General features: G+C 45.4%; 1 protein-coding gene across 1 annotated transcript in view; it reads left to right on the top strand.

Annotated features, from left to right (window-relative positions):
- The window catches only part of LOC142571087 (cytochrome P450 2C6-like), a 153,145-nt gene that overhangs the window by 103,930 nt on the left and 29,841 nt on the right, over window positions 1-19,374 (top strand). Inside the window, exon 8 of the mRNA XM_075679378.1 lies at window positions 5,157-5,415. Coding sequence (XP_075535493.1) covers window positions 5,157-5,415 — 259 coding nt within the window. The remainder of the gene's footprint in view (window positions 1-5,156; window positions 5,416-19,374) is intronic.

Below are 19,374 nucleotides of genomic sequence, written 5' to 3'. Positions count from 1 at the left end.
GCAAATGTAATACTTTACAATGACCTCAGACGCACATTAACGCTTACGAATTTTTCTTCTTTCCAAGAACCATTAAAGAATGGAATGGATTACCGGTGTCCACGCGAGAAAGCATCAATGCAGGAAGAACTTGAGAAAAACTTAAAGCAAGATTGAAAGAGGCACGCACGCATACGTGCTTTTTCTCTTTTTTTTTGGAGGGAGGGGGTGTATGGGGACCTCGTTTATTAACACTGCATTTATAATCATATTGATCGGAGTATCTGTAGAATATTTCGCTTATGTTTCTTCTTTGTTCACTTATGTTCACCTATTAAACACTATGAGGCTTTTCTTTCGAGGAACCCGTATGGGTTTCCTTTGTAGCAATTGCTACGAACGGGTGGTTGTCTGATTTTCCCTTTATTCAAAACACTATTCATGTACTGCCTTCATGTAGCGTACTAATTGCCGAAATACTGCTATTTACTTGTTTTATTTCTGTGCTGCATGTATTATTTCAATACCATGTATTGTACTAATTGTTGAAGTGCTGCTTTGACCCCCCCCTGTAACGGCCGACAGGCCAACAGTATGAGTAAATAAAATAACATAAAAATGTGCGCATAGTGCGCGCACGTTCTGGCGAAGCGAGCGCGAAGCCCTACATGAGAATCGGTGCCATGCCAACTCTTAATTCCAGCCGAATTTCGATTGGGGTGTAATAGGAAAACACGCGTGTACGTAGTTTTAGGTGCACATTACAGAACCCTAGGTGGTCCAAATTACCGCAGTGCCACACTACGGCGTGCCTCATATTCAGATCGTAGTTTTGGCACGCAAAACGCCAGAATAGAATTTTTACATCCAAGCTGTTAAGGGCTAGTTCCCCCAGGAACGTGTCCATGTGTAGAAACAAAATCCCGAACATGGTGCCATGATGTGCCGACCCGCGGTGGAGGGGAAGCAGGCGTGAAGCACTCTCCATACGTGGGCCGATCCCGAAGAGAGTGCAATGTCGGGCCGACCCACGGTAAAGGTGCTGTTCCCCATTAAGGCGACCACATACATAGCTTCGCTGGCCGTCCTTTTTAGCAGAGTGGAAGTGCGCTGTGTTTTATAATGCCAAGTGGTAGTTTTTCATCAGTTGAACTTAACCTGTGAAACATTGTACTTAAGGTGTAGCGCAAATGAGGGATCTCCATCTTAGAATAAATGAACATAAGGGCTAACATTGAGAAACGTGGCATTTACGCCTGCACTGCCGAGATTGTGGGCACAAGCCAAATTTGACGAACGATGCTGTTCTGCCTATAGAGAGGAGCTCCATGGTGAGCAGAATGTTACGAAAGTCTCATCGGAAGTTGTAAGACGTCAATGAGCAAAGCTATATGAGCTAGACGCATACTTGAAGAACTACGAACCGTGGTTGTTGAAACAGAAGGAGCGATTAAAAAACGGCCTCTTACTTACGTCTATCTCAATCGCAACGAGCCACAGCTTATTGCAGACGTTATACGAGGCAGGCGCGTACTTAGCAAACACGAAGAATTGCAATAAATTCTGGCATCGGACTTGCCAAAACCACGAGTTGATTATAGGGCATCCCATAATGGGGGACTCCAGAACGATTTTGACCGCTAGAGGATCTTCAACGTCCCCTCAATGCACGGGACAGGGGCGTTTTTGAATTTCGGCCCCATCGAAAGGCAAAACGCGGCCTCTCTCGGTCCCAACACAGTCTGTTGAATTACTAGGGAAAAAAAGAGAGGCGATAATAATGTGGTAGGCAACATGTAAACAAGAGTATCTAAATCAACTCAAATGTGCTAGTACAAAAACGGCAGGTAAAACAAATATCCAATAATTTGTCCTGCTTGGAGAAGCATGTAAAAGAACCAGTGGAAGCTCTGCAAGGTCGGAAAGACTTTCTCAGGCAAGGGTGGCCTAGTAAGGGCATGTTTCCTTCGCACGCCTGAAGGAAAACTAGCCAAGAGACCGATTCAGCTCTTACATTCGTTCGAAGGCTGCTTCGGTTGAATCTGGTCGGCAGGAATATGTAGAAACCAGATTAAAGATAGAGCTGAGAGTCGGCCAAGAAAAGTATGTTGCCGGGGGCACGCCCTATTTCTTTTTCTTGTGTTTGTTTTAAATAAGGCGAAGACATGTCGGTTCTGCTGTCTCTGTGGTCCTTCCGAAGCAGGGGCATTTCATATTAACAAGAGGTAAGAGGAGTTCGTGAGCCACAGCTCACAAGACGTTCCAGACAACGAATGTACCTATTTATGTACGGCATGCATTATACGACGCTCAATTAGGCAGCTGGTTTTATTTGACATCTACTTTTGAGTCGACCATATATTATTGAATTTTCATTCCACGATATTGAGATCTTCTTAGTTTTCCAGTTGCAGTTCAGCGCTCGTACGTGCCATTTCTTTGCTGGTGGCCCGCCTAGGCTACCACAGCTGGCGCTGTCTATTGAAGGGTCAAGAAACAAGCTTCCTTCGAGGTAGCATCTACCACCGCAGTATGTGTAAGCGGTAACGGCCGTCAAGGCCAAGTCTTTAAAATTTCTACAAGCTGGCTGTCATGGAGAGCGTATTTTACGAAGCAAGGCGTCAATATCGACGGATTCTGTGTGAACTGTGTCCAGTCCATATTGCCACTTGCCTCGAGGTTGCATCGTATGCGGTAGCGAGGCTACAACATCAGAGGCTGAGTCCAGCAAGGTGGGGCGACCATGGGCAGAGGCCTAGAAAGAGTTACACCATTCCGATTGGCCGAATTAAGTTCATTAGCCACCCTCGTCGGGTGACCTGGGAATGACGGGTGCTTAAACAGCACATGCTCGCGCTGTGCGAGGGTTGCGACGTGAGTGCGCTCAGACGTGTAATGTGATCAGGCGTGCAAACTCCTACGCACTGAAGGTGCTCCTGTAGTTCTATTTATGGAACCCCTCCTCGCCATCAAGCAACTCTTGGCGATAAAGACGCACAACCGTTTGGACCCGCTTAGTCAGCTTACTGCAGCGCGCAAGTATAGCGCTGGCAAGCTACAATGTTTTAGGTGCACTGGGGGCGTAGGCGAACGACCACATGACTGACGTGCAACTTCAAATCATGAACCCTCGACTAGGATCCCAACTGCACGAATGAATCACTGCGTGAACTAGAATATTTATATAATGCTATCGCGAGTTGCTTGCCCAAGAATAGCATGTGTAGCAGCGGCGCATTTCCTCTTGCCCGTTCTTTTCGGAAAATGCCATTCAAGTCCAGAGGTCACATTTTAGAAAAGAACGTACAAACCCTCTAAACTCTAGACAAAAAATGACAATCCCTCCAGAGTGGCTTAGTGGCTGTGGTGTTGCGCTGCTAAGCACGAGGTCGCGGGGTGGAATCCCGGCCGCGTTTCGATGGGGGCGCAATGCAAAACGCCCGTGTCACGTGCATTGGCGGCACGTTAAAGCATCCCCTGGTGATCAAAATCATTCCAGTGTTCCTCGATGCGCTGTTCCTTATGGTGGTGGTTGTAAACTTTATTGAAAGGGGGAAAGGCAAATAGGGAGGTGGCAGAGGGATCGGGCTGAAGTAAGGCCCTGGGCCTCCTTGGCATTCTCCGCCTCATAATGAAATCGTCATTTTGGCACGTAAAACCCCCGAATTCAATTCAAAACAATGGAGAGCGTCAAGAACCAGCCCCCTCGACCTTCCCCCCACTCCCCTGCAAATATTTGACAGCAATACAAGTTGCTACGAACCAGTTTAAGCACCTTGGAAGTGAAAGCGTCGTGACCTCATGATACATTTTGTCGCTCCATTTCTGTTATCTCTTCGGCTGCCGCAAGCTAGTGCAGCCAGAATACAAGTGCGCAGCACTCCTCCTGCATCAGCAACGTCCCAATACCTCAAGTTATTGCAAGGTGATGTCAGCAAATCTCTTTCTGCATAATGATGAGTCATAGTATTGCGAATGACGCCACGGCGGCGTTTGAAAAAGAATTTAAGAACAGTAACATATATATATATATATATATATATATATATATATATATATATATATATATATATATATATATATATATTTGTAACGACGTGGGATCGACGACGAGTATGCGGAGCAGCACCACCAAGAAATATCCTTTATCACTCGTCCAAGGAACAACCATAACGTCTTCTTCGTTTCCACGCTTAACCTAAACACCCGCGCTACTTCAGCGTCGTCCCCACTGGCGCATACCCACGGCAATATAGTTGTGCCCAAATACAGTTGTGTCATTTGCTCCCCCTTTAGAAGAGATCATCGTCCCAATGATAGAGGCTTGCAAAGCAGCGGTAAAGAACTGCGCAGTCTTGTCAGTCCTCATAGTACGGCTTTATACGAAGCACGTAAACGATCTCGGGTAAATGCCGTTGGCGCTTTGAACAGTGAGAGCTTTCTGGAACGACTTTGTAGTTCACGTCACTGAGGCGTCGGAGAACTATGTAAGGCCCGGAGTACTTGCGCAGGAGCTTTTCAGAGAGCCCACGCTGTCGAAAAGGTGTCCAGACCCACACTTTGTCGCCGATGTTGTATGTTACGGCTCTGTGCCGATGATTGTAGCGTCTGGCGTCACAGTCCTGTTGTTCGTGGATTCGCAGACGCGCAAGCTGCCTAGCTGCCTCTGCTCGGTGTGTTATCTCTTCAGCACCCGTCTCGTTGTCGTCAAATTCACGAGAAATCGTGCTTGTCTCGCACCCCGGAGGCCCGGGTTCAATTACCACCCAGATAGAGATATGACAAATTTTCTTTGCAAAGTTGCTATTTTACTTTGCCTACAGGAACCTCTCTGAGTAATCGGACGTCAGTCTGAGAATTCGTAACGTGTTTTTACTCTTACGCCGTCGGCCATTCTTGGTGCCATTTTACGTCACGCCGACGCAGATAGATTTTCGCGTAATGGGGCATTAATGCCTTCTCATTAAAATAAGATTACCATGGGACAACACGGTTACATGGACTTCTTCACGCTATAGGAAAGAAATTTAGAACTCCTAAATAAAGGATGTTCCTTAAGCAGTTAGTCGTCACATGTGTAATGTTTCACCGAGATTCGAAGGCAACTCGATCGTATGTCCTGCAATGTGCTCCTTCAGGCAACGGTACTGAGCTCACTGTTTTGTTCTCGATTTCAGTGTCCTCCTTGGTAGGCAACGTTGTGAGTTTTTTGTTGGCCGGTGCTGTCACTGCATCGGGATCATTGATGCGGGAGCTGCTGCTGGTAGCCGCCAACCCGGACACAGTGCAGGCGCGCATACAGCGCGAAATCGACACGGTCGTGGGCAGCGAACGCCCACCGGCTTGGGAAGACAGGGTCTCAACCCCCTACACGATGGCCTTTATCTGGGAGGCTCACCGGCGATACACCATGATGCCACTCGGAGTGCCCAGGCGGTGAGGTGCCATTTCAAAGTAGAATGTACGAGACGGGTCCTTATTCTTGGGTTACCCACGTTGGAGATAGCAACAATATGGAGAACGGAGGAGCTGTATGGTTGTTGGTCACACTCATAAGATTTTATCGGCAACAGAGAGAGAGAAATAAAGGTTAACGACAGGGAGGCAATGGAAGCAGCTAAAACGTAGAGGAGGTTAGTTTTATGCCTAATTTAAGTAAACAAATACTAAGGTAATGGCAAATGAAAGTGGCCGAAAACAGAAGTAACCGCCTTTGGGGATCAAACCCACATCTCCGCATTACGCCTTAAGTTCAGTACCCATCCCGCAGCCTGCTATCTTGCTTTTTTGTTTCCAGGATTAACATTGGGAGTGCTGGGCCCGCGTCGCTCATAGCCATTGCGGTGAACGTGATGTGCCGTTTGAGCGGCAGATGAAGCATAGGGTGTCACCTACTACGCGACACCTAATCGTTTATTTAACGTAATCGTCTGTGACTTCGTATGAATACGTGGCACTTAATAGAGAACTGCCGCGGTATGGGTCACTGAGGTGTCACGTTCCTGTGAAGCTGGATTCCCAGTACCGGACGGATCGCCTAATCAAAAATTACGCCGCACACGGGTTCGCGACAGACAATCTGGTAATAGTGTCATTCGTAACAGTGCAGACGACATTCTAATGAGTCATTCATCTATACCTCTCGTCTAGTCAATCCAGCTTTGTGAGCCATGATTTTTGCGGACAACACGCATTATCCATTACTGTACAAGAGTTCCTCTAATACAACCTTCGCAGATAGAATAAGGGGAATCCTTATCACGACTCTTTAAGCCGTTTCCCTCGGTTAGGTTATCTCAGCAGCCGCATTGTTTTATTAAGATGAATGAGTCAAGTAACATCGCCAGCAGTCTAAATGTTTGTGTTTCCTCGTGGGTTGATTCCCTGTAAGAGCACGTAAAATAATTTATATATGTAAGCAGTGCTTGTAATTTATGAAGAGGCAGCGATCCCGTGAAACTGCTCATCTGAATTGCTTTATTTGCTACTGCTTGTATGCTTTGTTCAGGGAGAGTAAGTTCAGTTTAACTAAGAGAAATTTCCGAATTCCATACGCTGAGTTAATTGGTTCGGAAATTGAGACCTCAAGACTGAGATGGAGATTTCCACTAGTAACTGCCTCACTTAACCCTAACTACTTGCACTTAAACGTGCACATGGCAGACATGACGACGAAGGAAGGATAACGCTGGGATGAGCACGACGACATCAAGATGACGGCATGATGACAGCGCTACTACTGCGACGAAACGACGATAAATATATTACAAAAGCTGCATGAAGACTCTGGAATCGCTACGACGAAATGACCAAGATGGAGACACCGAAACGGCTCGACGACTATTGCACAACGACCATGCAATGACAACGATGGGCTAACGACGTTGCTTTGACCATGAGTTCGTGACGACCAGGACATGAGGCCGCTTGTGTGGTGACGACTTCATGTGGAATATGGGATGACGACCCTGCAGTGACAATGATAGGATGACGACGATAGTGTAGTAAATATGGCATGACGACTAGGAGATCACGACGCAGGAGCGATGACATGGTGCAGCGACGACGGTGGGACAACTTGATGACGGTTATGGAGTTATGCTAACGGGATGACGACGATGGTGTGACTAAGAGCAAGAGAGAGCTAGAGTAAAGGCGCTGGCATAACGACAGTGGTATGACGACGACTTTATCCCGACGATGGCTTGACGGCCAAGGCAAAATGACAATGTGATGACGAGAGTGGAATCACTACGACCAAATGACGATGACGGTAGAGGACCACGACAACATGACCGCGACTCTGCGTGCCCGGGTCGCTGTCATCTGGTGTTCGTTCGCTCTATGTCCGGTACTGTCCAACTAGGCCGCCCTAAAGAGCACTGTTTGCGGTGCTCGTTTGCGCAATGTCCATAACCCTGGGCCACGCTAGTTCGAACTGCATGTGCTGTTTGTTGGCACTATGTCCGGCACCGGCCAAACCTGCCGCCTTGATTCGCACTTTATTTGATGGTTAATTGCACTTTGTCTGGTTGCGAACAATGGTGCAAGGCTGTACGTGGCAGGTATGACCAGTATGAAGATGACGGCGTGACAACAACTTTACTTTTGGTATGATTCACGCATTCGGCAGGAGCTGTTATGCAACACAGCAGTAAGCAACAACAGAGGGAAAGTCCATGGGAGAGGTAATGAAAGCTTCGCTGTAAGGGAGCGTCATTGTCAAGGCGCGAACTCGGTCGCTTCGAGTCACAAGAGGGTGAGGCGCAAACGGTCACGTCACTCATGGGCGTGACGATAACAACCTTGCAATCGCTGTCAATACACTGCCCATCAGAAAATATTTACATGTTGTAGCGGAAATCAGAATGTGCTTTAGAGTGATATAACGCAACAGTATTTTAGCGGTTGAAGAATGTGATATACTTAGAAATCAGCATAATAAACCATGTAAAACTGCATGCTACAACACTCTAGTGGGAGACAGGTACTAACGTTGTTGATGAGCATTTTGCAAACCTAGACAAACTACGAGAGCCCGAGCTTGAATAGTCTGTAGAGCAAGATGATTTCTCCTTCTAGTGTTGCTGACTATCGGCGAACTGTATTTAAAGGTGCCTGAAAAAGGGCCCTGTACAAGTTCAACACTGCACGCCCTAACACTCCCGAAGTCTGTTCGCCCCGAAACTTGAGACCGTGGGAGATTGCTGTCCGGCGCTGTTTCACCTAAGTCTGTAGGGGACTCCACGAGAGATATCTCTCAGTGATTACGCCCGTAAATCGGTGGGGACTATTGCAATACGCGATATCAACCAATACGAACATACATTGCGTTGGAAGTGCTGAGAGTGCACATTAGGCACTTTCGCCGATACCGTTTCCATCTTCTTGCAACGCTACCGGGAGAAAAGCCGTAGACATCATTTTACCTTATGATTTTCAATTATTACACCCGCCATCCATCCCGCGGCACCCTCACAACTAAACCATCAATTGCTCCACGCTATTTGGTTTGACTGGAATTCACTTCACCGTACCAGGAATCTGAAAAAAATCTGCGCTGTCATATCTACTATATGCTATTATCTAAATTCTACTATCTACTAACTATCTACTTATTTCGCACGATGGGTACGTTGACCACGCACATATTTATGTTGACGCTTCAGCAACTTACCCGTGTTCCTCTGGAGCCATGGTTTTTCGAACAAGAGTCACCATAATCACTTTCAAGAGGTTTCAACCAACGACATCGATGGTTGCGGAACTTGCAGCTCTTCGCGCTGCACTTCGTTTTGTAAGCCGAAACAACCTCGAAGTTGGTCAATCTTCAGTGACTCGATGGCAGCGCTGCAGTATTTGCTATGAGCCCCGAAACTCGGACCACACGAACGATCGGCATTTAAATATACAGAACTATGCACACCTAGGCTGAGAAAGAACACCACGTTATATTTCCGTGGCTTCCAAGTCACTGCGGCGTCATAGGTAACGAACACACCGATAACGCTGCTTAATCGGCGCTTCCAGGCGGCACCACTAGAACCACTAGAAAACTTCAAATCCTCAGACGGCATCTCACATTGTTCATCTGGAACACCGGAAGTTTACAAGGCAACCTGCTGCACTTCGCTCCGTCTTCGTATTTCAGCTGGACTCTGCTGGCATGAGGCTACCGTACTTTGTCGGGTATGGCTAGGAGTGGCTTTGACGAAGTCTTTTGCTTTCCGAATCGAATGTGCTGGCGACGCCCCATGCAACGTAAGGAGACTCGTGTGATGCAAGTAGAGCAGCAAGGAGACTCTTCAAGACGTTCTCTGTGGCTGTCGCTGCTACAATGTACAGAGACGATCGCTCACAATCGCGAGAGCACGCTTTGATCTAGGATCTTTAACATAAAAAAAAATCATTCATAAAACATAAAAAAACAAAAAAATCATAAATAAAAACATAAAAACATAAAAAAGAATCAAGGGCGACGAGGGCAATGTTGCAGTATTTAAGGACAACAGACTTGGGCAAGTGGCTGTACCCCGAACTAATGTTTATAGTACTGCAATTGCAACTGTGAAGTGCGGTGATAGTATGCGGTGATACTATCGGTGATAGTATGCGGTGCGGTGATAGTATGCGGACCGCGATAGCGTATTTGTGCTCCCTTTCTTTCTGGGTTTCTATCCCTTTACCTTCCCGTCCACTCTCTCCCCAACACTGGGTAGCAAAGCGAATCTTTCCCTCTGATTAATCTCTCTGAATTTCCCCTTTCTTATGTCTCTCTCGCTTTTGGTACTAATGTTCGAATAGCACCCCCACATGATCACAAGTGTGTACGTGTTCAACAGATATAAAGCGAACCCTGCTTTATTTTGTTAACAGTTCAGATAATTTCATATGCATTTGTGCACTTTCAAATTCCCAATACAATCAGTTCTTTTTCCTGTTTCATGCAACGAGTGAAATGGTAGCGTTTGGCGGCGTCCCTCATTGCATGCGGCGTGCGCAATTGCTTTTGTTCACATTTAAGCCTAGTAATGTATTCAACAGTGTTTAATTGTTTTGGGAGTATTCAACAAGCTAGGCGGCAGTCGCCAAGCTATACAGCACAAGAACAGACTTTCACGTTGCTCTAGCATTCAGTTACGCTCACATCGCTGGTGTCTTCAATAGTTTAACCAAACATAATACCAGCCGGATGAAGCACCGTCCTGGTGCATGCTACGGTTGAGACCGCATATCCTAATTATAAATTTTCATTCGAGAAACATACACGATGTACCTTGGTAATGCGACAGTCGATTACTCGCGTGTCAGCGGAGATATTTCGCATGTGATAGATGTTGGTGCAGGACTCTATAGGGCCCGACATTGTGCGGTGGAAGCTTTTCGAGCCAGAGCAGATCGAGAGAGCCCAGATGGAAGTACACACCTGTATATCGGCTGTCAGATAGGAATGTTTGTGAGACAAGTGGTAAAGAGAGCCGATCGTGGGCTACTGTGCGTGCGATGAAAACACGGGTGAGAGCGCCATGAGCACATGAAGTGGTTGACGCTGGGTTAGAGGGAAACATATTGTCGAAGGGCAAAAGGGAGCCACGAAGAAAGACAATATGAATGGACGAATAATTGAGTGAGTGAGTGAGTGAGTGAGTGAGTGAGTGAGTGAGTGAGTGAGTGAGTGAGTGAGTGAGTGAGTGAGTGAGTGAGTGAGTGAGTGAGTGAGTGAGTGAGTGACGGAGTGAGTGAGTGAGCACAACTTTATTAGAGGCCAATGCGGACGCCGAGGTTGCCCCGCGCCACCAGGCTACTCCCACGCGGGGACCGGCAGCCTACCGGCCCTGGAGCGGGCGGGCTGGATGGCCAGGGTTTGGCCTTGAAGGCTTGTGCTATGCAGAAGCGCATGCCACTCGTTCTTGCTGTAAGTCGGGCCGAGCGACCAGCACTCCCAAAGCCTATGTGCTAACCTAGAGGTCTGACCGCAGGCATGCAGGCGGCGTCAGGGAATTTCTATGGATATATTTCATTTATATATCTTAATGATGGATACGAATGGGTTTGGAGACTGCCTGTGCTCTGCTTAGTCTTGAGTGTGGGGCAGGCAAAGCCTCCTCGCCATGTAGTATTATTTGGTAATCTCGTTGTGTGTGATCGGAGTATCCTTATGGCAGGCGTTGCCGGCGCTGTAGCCGTCGCCCATCTGTAGAGCAGCGCGCTCAGTGAGCGCGCGCGCAGCTGCGTGGGCCGGTTAGTTGTGGTTCATAGCAGCTCCCTTTACCGAGCCCACGTGCGCGGGGAACCAGTAAATTGTGTGAGGGGCGATTCCATCGAGCATCCGATAGTTGCATAATGGCATAAATTGCAGACGAAGGCCGCAAATGGTGGAGCAGTGTCCCGCTCGCTCTAATCGGCGGAAGCATTGATGGAGAGCATGCCGGTGAGCGCATGAATGTGAGGTTCGTTAAGGACGTTAGTCTGCGAATGATATGAAGTTGCCAACTTTTTCATGAGCAGCACACGAGTGAAGAAGGACGAACCACATAAGACAAAAACCTGCGACCACAGCCTGAGCTGCTGATGAGGCGCCCCATGCTGATGGTGATGTCATAAAGCAGGCAATCAGAGACGTCGCTTACGCAGCTAGTCGGCAGTGCTCGAGTGATGACATGTCGTGTGGTGTAATACGTAGCGACCGCAACTCGTTTCTTCCCCGTGCTGCATGGCGGGAAGAGGCCTACCCACTCCAAGTCCACGCAATAACACTTCTAAGTAGGGTGTTCTACACACTAAAAACAAAGAGAGTTCCGGGCACTCTCTTTGGGGGAGTATCAGCTTGTCCCATATTTCATTCTCGTTCCGAGAGTAAATCGGACCTCTTTGAGAGAGCGTAGGACAACTCCTCCTGACAGAGGTTTGTTACTCCACCGCAAGGGATTGCTAGTACTATTACGGAGTGCTAATACTCTCCCCACAGGGGTATATTACTCTCCCAGACTAAGTGCGTCTGCTCCTCCAAGCCGAGTGTTTCTACTCCCCCAAACAGAGTACTTGTGCTCCTGTACCGCTTCAGAACAAAGTGCTAGCACTCTTCCCAATAGTGTGAAAGCACGATGTAGATCCATGGTCACCTTAGAAGAGATTCGTAATACTTACATGTGGGGAATATTTGATTCCTTCATAAGCAGCTCCTGCACTTAAGCTTGGTGAACTGGATGTAATCAGTAGTCGTCGCCGAGTTACTCAAATGAAACGTTTTCTCTTAAAAGGTCAAAATCTTTACTTATCAGCCATAAGAGAAACTGAATAATAATTTGAGAAACATTCTGACAAACACCTAAAATGAGATTACAATTATGTCCATGAACTTTAGAACACATCTTGTAATAAAACATAAGTAAATTCTCGGAAGTTTCATCAGTATTAGTGTAGAAATATCCTTTGATTTGAACTGGCTCCTTCTTTTCAAAAATAAAGTATACAATGAAAAGTTAAACAGAGACCAAACATATGCAAACTCACAAAGTATTGACACTATGATCGAAGAGAAATACGCGCCACATTACTGGCACAAAACGCGTGCACTTACATGGCAGAGGTTACCAGATGAGCTGCTAAGCATGGGGCTGGTAATGTAGACAAATTCTGCAAGAAACTTTTTTGTGTGCCATATTCTAAGACAGTAGCTCATTTGATAACGTCCTGTACAGCGTATGGATATTCCTGACTGAGAGTACAGTGCATTTAGACTAGTGTTATACAGTCTCATGTGAGGCCGTAGATCTAGCTAGCTTTGCTTATATTTCACATAAAGTTATTCATGTATGGGCTACGCCCCATCGTTTCTAAGTGTGGCTTGTCGTGGTTCTGCAGCAATATATTCCCCGGTCTCAAAGCTGTACAGAGGCGTATCATATCTCCTATTCGGTTGGCCTCCTCACGAAAGTAGCTTCCTGGTGCTGTTGGGATTGATCCGTTACACTTTCACAAAAATAAATAAAATTAAATTTGCAATATTATCTAGTGTGTAGCAAATGAGTAGAAAACTGCAAGGAGCATTGGCATTAAAATCTTGCGCATCAAATTTCTTGTCATATATAGCAGCTTTTCATTCCCATTACGGTAAGAATGCTATACTTCTGAGGAGCAGCTTGCATAATTACATGATAAATTATTGTTACTCATTGAATATGCAATCAAACTCAAGTGTAGCATGGCTTCAGATGTGAACGAAAAATCACATGTGAAGAATGTGATGCATCAAAGGCAACATAAGCACAAGTACAGGCAGGGAAGTGCACGAAAAAGACAAACAAAGCAAAACACACACTGAGATTGGCACTATTCTGTTTCACATATCCCTTCCATGCACGTCGATTTTGCATGCGACTTTTCATATATTTGCAGAATGAAGCAACTACCTGAAACAAAAGCTTTTTTCCTACTGAAGTGGTTAAGATGCAATAAAGTAAAAGAAAAATTTCGCTCTTCACAGAATCTTCGTCTCAAAACAAGTACATGTGTCTGGGAAGGTTAATACATCGCCTCACTGTGTACGTTATACTCAGTCTACAAATTTTACCATGTGGAAAATGCTTTGATTTTGTTTGGCCTTACAAAAATTATGTCTACAGAAGCCATGAAACTAATGGGCTTTTGCTTAACACTGTAAGTTCACATCCGCCAATTGATGGACAAATGTTCTACTCAGATGCTCTGTTTACATTGAACGCATCTCTACCTCCAGTAGCATACTTGGTTGGCAAGTACATTGAGTCACCCTAATCAAAATATCGAATACCTGCCAGAAGCTATCATATGGCTATTTCACAGAAGAAACCACAATTTTACATTTTTAATATAGTTCTCAATTCCAAGTGACTCTCCGGCTTCTAAGACGGAAGGTGTGCACCACGGTACACAGGGGCCTTAACTGTTCCTTGCTTTCGCTTCGGGAGGCGCGAGCGGTTCTAATGAACTGGTTTCGTGAGCATGCACGTAAAATATCACGAATTCTTAAACATGGCATTCTCTTCCCCCAATGCTTCCCATTTCTGGAACCTAAAAGCAAGCCATACTTCTAATATTAGCTGTAAAAAATAGATAAAAGGGAAGACATGAAAATCCGTCTGCCTCATGTCAGCATCTAAAATACAGAATCACAGTGGTTTGTATCTGTACCCTTGAATTCACGCGCTGTTAAGCGTAAGCTACTAAAGCTCTTACATGTGTGTAAGTACCTAACCAAGCAGGCGCTGTTGCTTTTTACAGTGAACACAGGCACAGTGCTCATTGCAAGTTTGTACTATGTCACTAAGCAAATATGCAATTTCATTGTACCACTATTTTTTATCACATGCATATATCTGTTCAGAGGCAAGACAAAAAGTACTCACTTCTCACAAAACCAATCATCTTTTTTTTTCAACTTTTCAATGACAGTTGCTCCTATGCGTTTGTCTCTAGAGAGCATACTTAATTTAGACTTTCCCATCAGAGACATCACATAAATATACCATGTTAAGACGGCTGCCTAGAGCAAGCGAGAATTTTCATCTTGGTGCGACATACTCTATTTCGATTTTGTTGACATTTAGTGAAATGGCACACCCAATATCTCCACATTCTTGTTTTCTTGTCCAAATTGCATGGCAATGATTTTGATTATTTGGCGTTCGCTCCTCTGCACCACGTGGAATCACGCGGGGCTGGCTCTTTGACATCCTTGTATCCTAGCAGCTGTCTTCTTGCGTTATATAAAACGGGTGCCTCAAAAATATCGTGTGCAAAAGTCAACACGAGTACGTGGCGTAAGACAACATCAAGACAGTCAAGGTCATGGCGTTAAAAGAAAGTCTTAGCTCTCAGTCTTCCTACTGAACTGCATGTTAACCATGTCAATGACTGCAACAGTCAACTGCTGAACTAACATCAATTTTTGCATTTAAACAAAAAGAAATAATCCAAAATTCATGCTCGTTCAGCATCAATGTTAAAATACTCCTGCTAATAAATCTAATATTGGCTATTGTCAGATGTCATAAATCTGTCATTGGTCTGGTGTTTCGCAAGCACCACTTGTTACACATCCTAAGCACGTCGCCAGTGTGCCCCCAGCACCATCTCTGGTTGTGACACTGCTCAAGCCATAATTTGAGGATCATATCTCCAAACATGATGCTTTGTAGGGATCAAAATATCGTCCTCCAGTTCAATGGATATGACTGGATGTGCCTATAAGAAAGGGCAACAAGGCTTGTTATGGTAAGCTTACCCACATTTCAATAATAACAAGAAAGTTCACTGCGACCTGCATCTAAGCTTACTAAAAGGCATGAACCTATTTTCATTTATGAGGGGCGCAATGGAGTTTATTTCTGACAGACTCGACTAGTGCTGCAATTTGAAATCTCGCAGTTTACTTCCTTGAAGGCATGCAAAAGTTGCAGTTAGACCGCAGTTATTAGTTTATTAGAGTAAATCTTTGTTTTTGCCCGACAGACGACTTGTAACACGGAACTAAAGGAACGTTTTATTTTCATGCTTTATTTCTCTGATAAAAATAATAAAGCGATAAACACATTTTCATCCGCCATGCAGTAGCAAGATGCACAGATTACGCTTGTGACCTCCAGGGAAAGAGTGATTTAGCTGTTCATATGATGTAACTCTGAAGCGCCAACTCATATCAGCAACTGCACTGGCATATCCAAAATAATAAGCGGATGCAATGCGCCCCTGCAATTGTAATTCCACACAGCATCCGTAATATTCGATGCAGATGCTTAACTCGCTGCTTGACAGTTCACCGAGTTCGTAGACATAAGCACCCTTTCACATTCGCACTGTGCTCGAAAACCGCAACAGGAGACATAAAATCCGACATATAATCGCACCATTTCAATGCACAAGCAAAATCAGTTCCCTTAGGGCTAAACACCATGAGAGCGATTTAGTGCGGGACGGTGACAAGCGACGGCTTTGAGCGACAAAATGGGCCGTCCCTTGAACAGATCACTCGGTTCTAGAAGTCTAGAATTCCTTGATCGTCGCCCGGAAGTGCTGTGAGCGACTAGACAATAACGCGAAGCCAGAGCTGGATGTACATCACTCAAATACTACCGATTGCCGCTCGGAAGAAGCGAACGATTGAATTTTTATACGTGCAAGGATAAGAACCTACTGCCAGACCTTCGCAATTATTTTATTCTACTTCTTACAGTAAAATACATCAACCCGCGTCGCGGTAGTTTTGACAAGTATTTGCAGCCCTCATACCGGCAACACTGGGGAGACGTCGCTGAAGATCGTCGAACACACGGAGTACGACTTGTAGGCGACGAGCGAACACGATAGCCATCTCCATCGCATCACTTGTAGCTGTCGCGCGCAAGATCGCTTATATGGGGTTTAGACTTTATTCAGCATAAAACATGATTTCTTTATGCGTTTGCAGTAACTTCAATATAACGCGCCCAATTGACCACTTGCAGCATGCAGCTAAATGCCTGCGACGAAGTTTCTAACAAGCACTGGCGCTGCACCTAACTTCAGTGGTCGCAGATTACCCATGGGCGAGACACCGTCAAGCGCGCGGCTTATTTCTTACGGAAGCGTTCCGCCAGCAAAATGACGCCGTCTGTTATTTGACTCCTTATTTCAACAGCGCTTTGTACAAAGTAGACTGTCAAACTGAACAAATTCAAACAGACAAAATGCACGCAAAGCACGTTCCGCGTAGGCTCGGGATCATGGGCTGGTGAACGAACCATTTTAAGTGTCCTATCGCCTCACGCCTTATTGAACATACCATGGTTCTTGCAGCGTTTGCGATTTTCAATGCTCTTACGGATAGCGGCAACTGATAAAATCACATGCAGTTATCGCGAAGACTGGCTTTTTCGATTGACATCGAGAGACACAGCGCGCTTGCCTTGTCCAGTGTCAATCGCGTCGGCTAAGCGCCGCGACGACTTCCTGGCGATAGCATGTCATATACGCAGAATGAGCACCTAAGTTAGAATTCACTTACCGTGGAGGATTTGTTGTTATATCCAATGAATAACGAACGAATGTCGTGTTTTCGCGGCGACGCGAGATGGCTGACACACGATCTCCCTTGGATGGCCTTCGTTGCTGCTCGCTGTAGGGATAACCTTTCTCCGGTGCTGTGCTGTTCCGCGATGTTGAGCGCGCGCGCGCGGGAGAAACTGCGAATGAAAAATTAGAGCGCTTGCTCCGCGTTCGTTTGAACTGTGGCTGCCTGTTAGAAGCAAAACAGTGTCTTCTTTGTTCAGCGTGCGTAAGTGATACATTGCCATGTTCGGGGCCAGCCTCCTACAGTTGAAGCAGAAGATTACGCTATGTTTTGTTCTCTATTACTGCAAGAGTAGAACGGGCATTCTACTCCCTCTCAGAAGGGCAGAGTGAAAAGGGCATTTCATTCTCTCGTTGGTGACGGAATGAACAATGCATTTCATCCCATTGGACATTTTGCGATAGTAAAACAGCGCTTTGAAGAGTAAATCGGCCGCTTCACTCCTGCTATACCCTCCCTTGTTTTTAGAGTGTATTGGCTGAAGGGGAAAAGCAGAAATTGCTCAACCATGACATTATGGTCTCCCTGTCAAACAGAAAACGCGTTTATATTATTGCCCCACGGATGTTCCATGCTAAAGAAGTGTCGACACTGTCAAATATGAACTACGGGCGGTGAATGCCTGGGTTGGCTTGAAAATTATCAAGGCAGCTTTGTTTGACAGAAAACAGTATCACAGCGCATATTTCGTGCCTGCGATAGACAATCAATCAATTCTCAAAGCATAAACCGAATTGACGATCGTGTTGATAGGCCAATATATGTATATATATATATATATATGGTGCTATGTCGTGGACTTATTTTGGCTCAGGCCACACATGTCTACTTAGATTCTGGCGTACCTTTGCTGCAGCGGTCATTCATCCTTCCCAGCATAGGTCTACATAAGCACCATGGTCACCATGGTTCGAAATAAATTTTCGAAATGTGTCGTTCCGTGTAGCCGATACTGGGCTGGGTACCTTAGATGATAGACACGGCATTGAACTAAAAGGAATAGATATACCAAAAACCACAAGTGCTCCGAACTTTGTGTCCTCAGACCGTCTTTTCATCATTTCTGCTGGGGTCTTGTCATCGACATGCTTCTTCCGTTCCTGTATTTTGCGCTCACGCACAGTATGCGGCAAATAAAAAGATAGTTTCGCTCACTCCGACCACCACTACACACTAAGAAAAAAAAGAGCATCTCTTACTCTTTTCGGAGAGTCTGGACTCGCCACGTATACGACAAACTTTGGGGGAGACATCCGAACTCTCTTTTGCCAGAGAGTTCCGAGACTATCTGTGCTTTATACAAGGTTGTTACGTGACTCAACACAGAATAGTCATGCACACTCTGTTGTGGCAGTCTCCTAACCCTCTCAAAAGGGTTACACGACTAGTGCTGAGGGAGTCCGTTAGGTATTCTACATGAGTCAGTCGACTCAAGATAAAGGTTCACATGACCACTGCTGAAGGATTCGGGTAACTATTCTTGATGAGTCTGATGACTCCAGCAGTGTGTGTCAATTTGCCCTTAGTGCGTGGTGCAGGACTCTAGCAAATAGAGTAAAATGACTAATCCATGTAAGTCGTTTGACTCTCGGATAGCAGTGTCGGGCCGCTTTTCAAAATGTGTCGCCAACTGTTGCTGTAAGTAGACATGGCTATGGCTAGTTCTCAAGATGACTACTGTGAAAAGACAACATATACGAAAGAATCCATAGCAAACTTGCCAAAAAGGACATGGCAGGTTAGCAAGAAAAAGTTAATATTTCATCACCCTTTGTTATTGTCTTCTGGAAAATTCAAATCTATCAGTCAGCACAGAATCACCATGAAAGCAAGACAGTTCTCGTTACTATTAAACTGGAATCAACAGCCAACCAACCAAAACAGTCTTAAGTAAGCATCAAATATGTAGCCTGCAGGTGCACATTCATGACACTGCAATGCCACTCACAACCATAATGAGACCCAAAATATTATGTAACTCATGTAGAACTTCAATTCACCATTGCACAATACTCTTATTATATGTCAAAAGATTTATAAATTAAACCTATTTCACTGTTTTCCAAGACGTGTTTTTATTTGGAATTTACGATTTAACATCATAAGCAAGTAAGCTACACCTAAATAAGCAAGGCTGTAGTTGTGTACAAAGGAGACCCAGGTAATGAAGTCAATAAAAACAATATTCCAACTTAGGTTACATAATCTATGTGTTATACTATACTTGCTGAAAACAACTGGTTGGCAATTGATAATCCAATGTAACAGTAAAAACAGCCGTCTTACTTTATGGTACGCTTGTTCGC

This window comes from Dermacentor variabilis, chromosome 2 (genome assembly GCF_050947875.1).
Source record: "Dermacentor variabilis isolate Ectoservices chromosome 2, ASM5094787v1, whole genome shotgun sequence".
In the NCBI taxonomy this organism is placed as follows: Eukaryota; Metazoa; Arthropoda; class Arachnida; order Ixodida; family Ixodidae; genus Dermacentor; species Dermacentor variabilis.
This window is presented reverse-complemented; position numbering and strand designations above follow the sequence as displayed.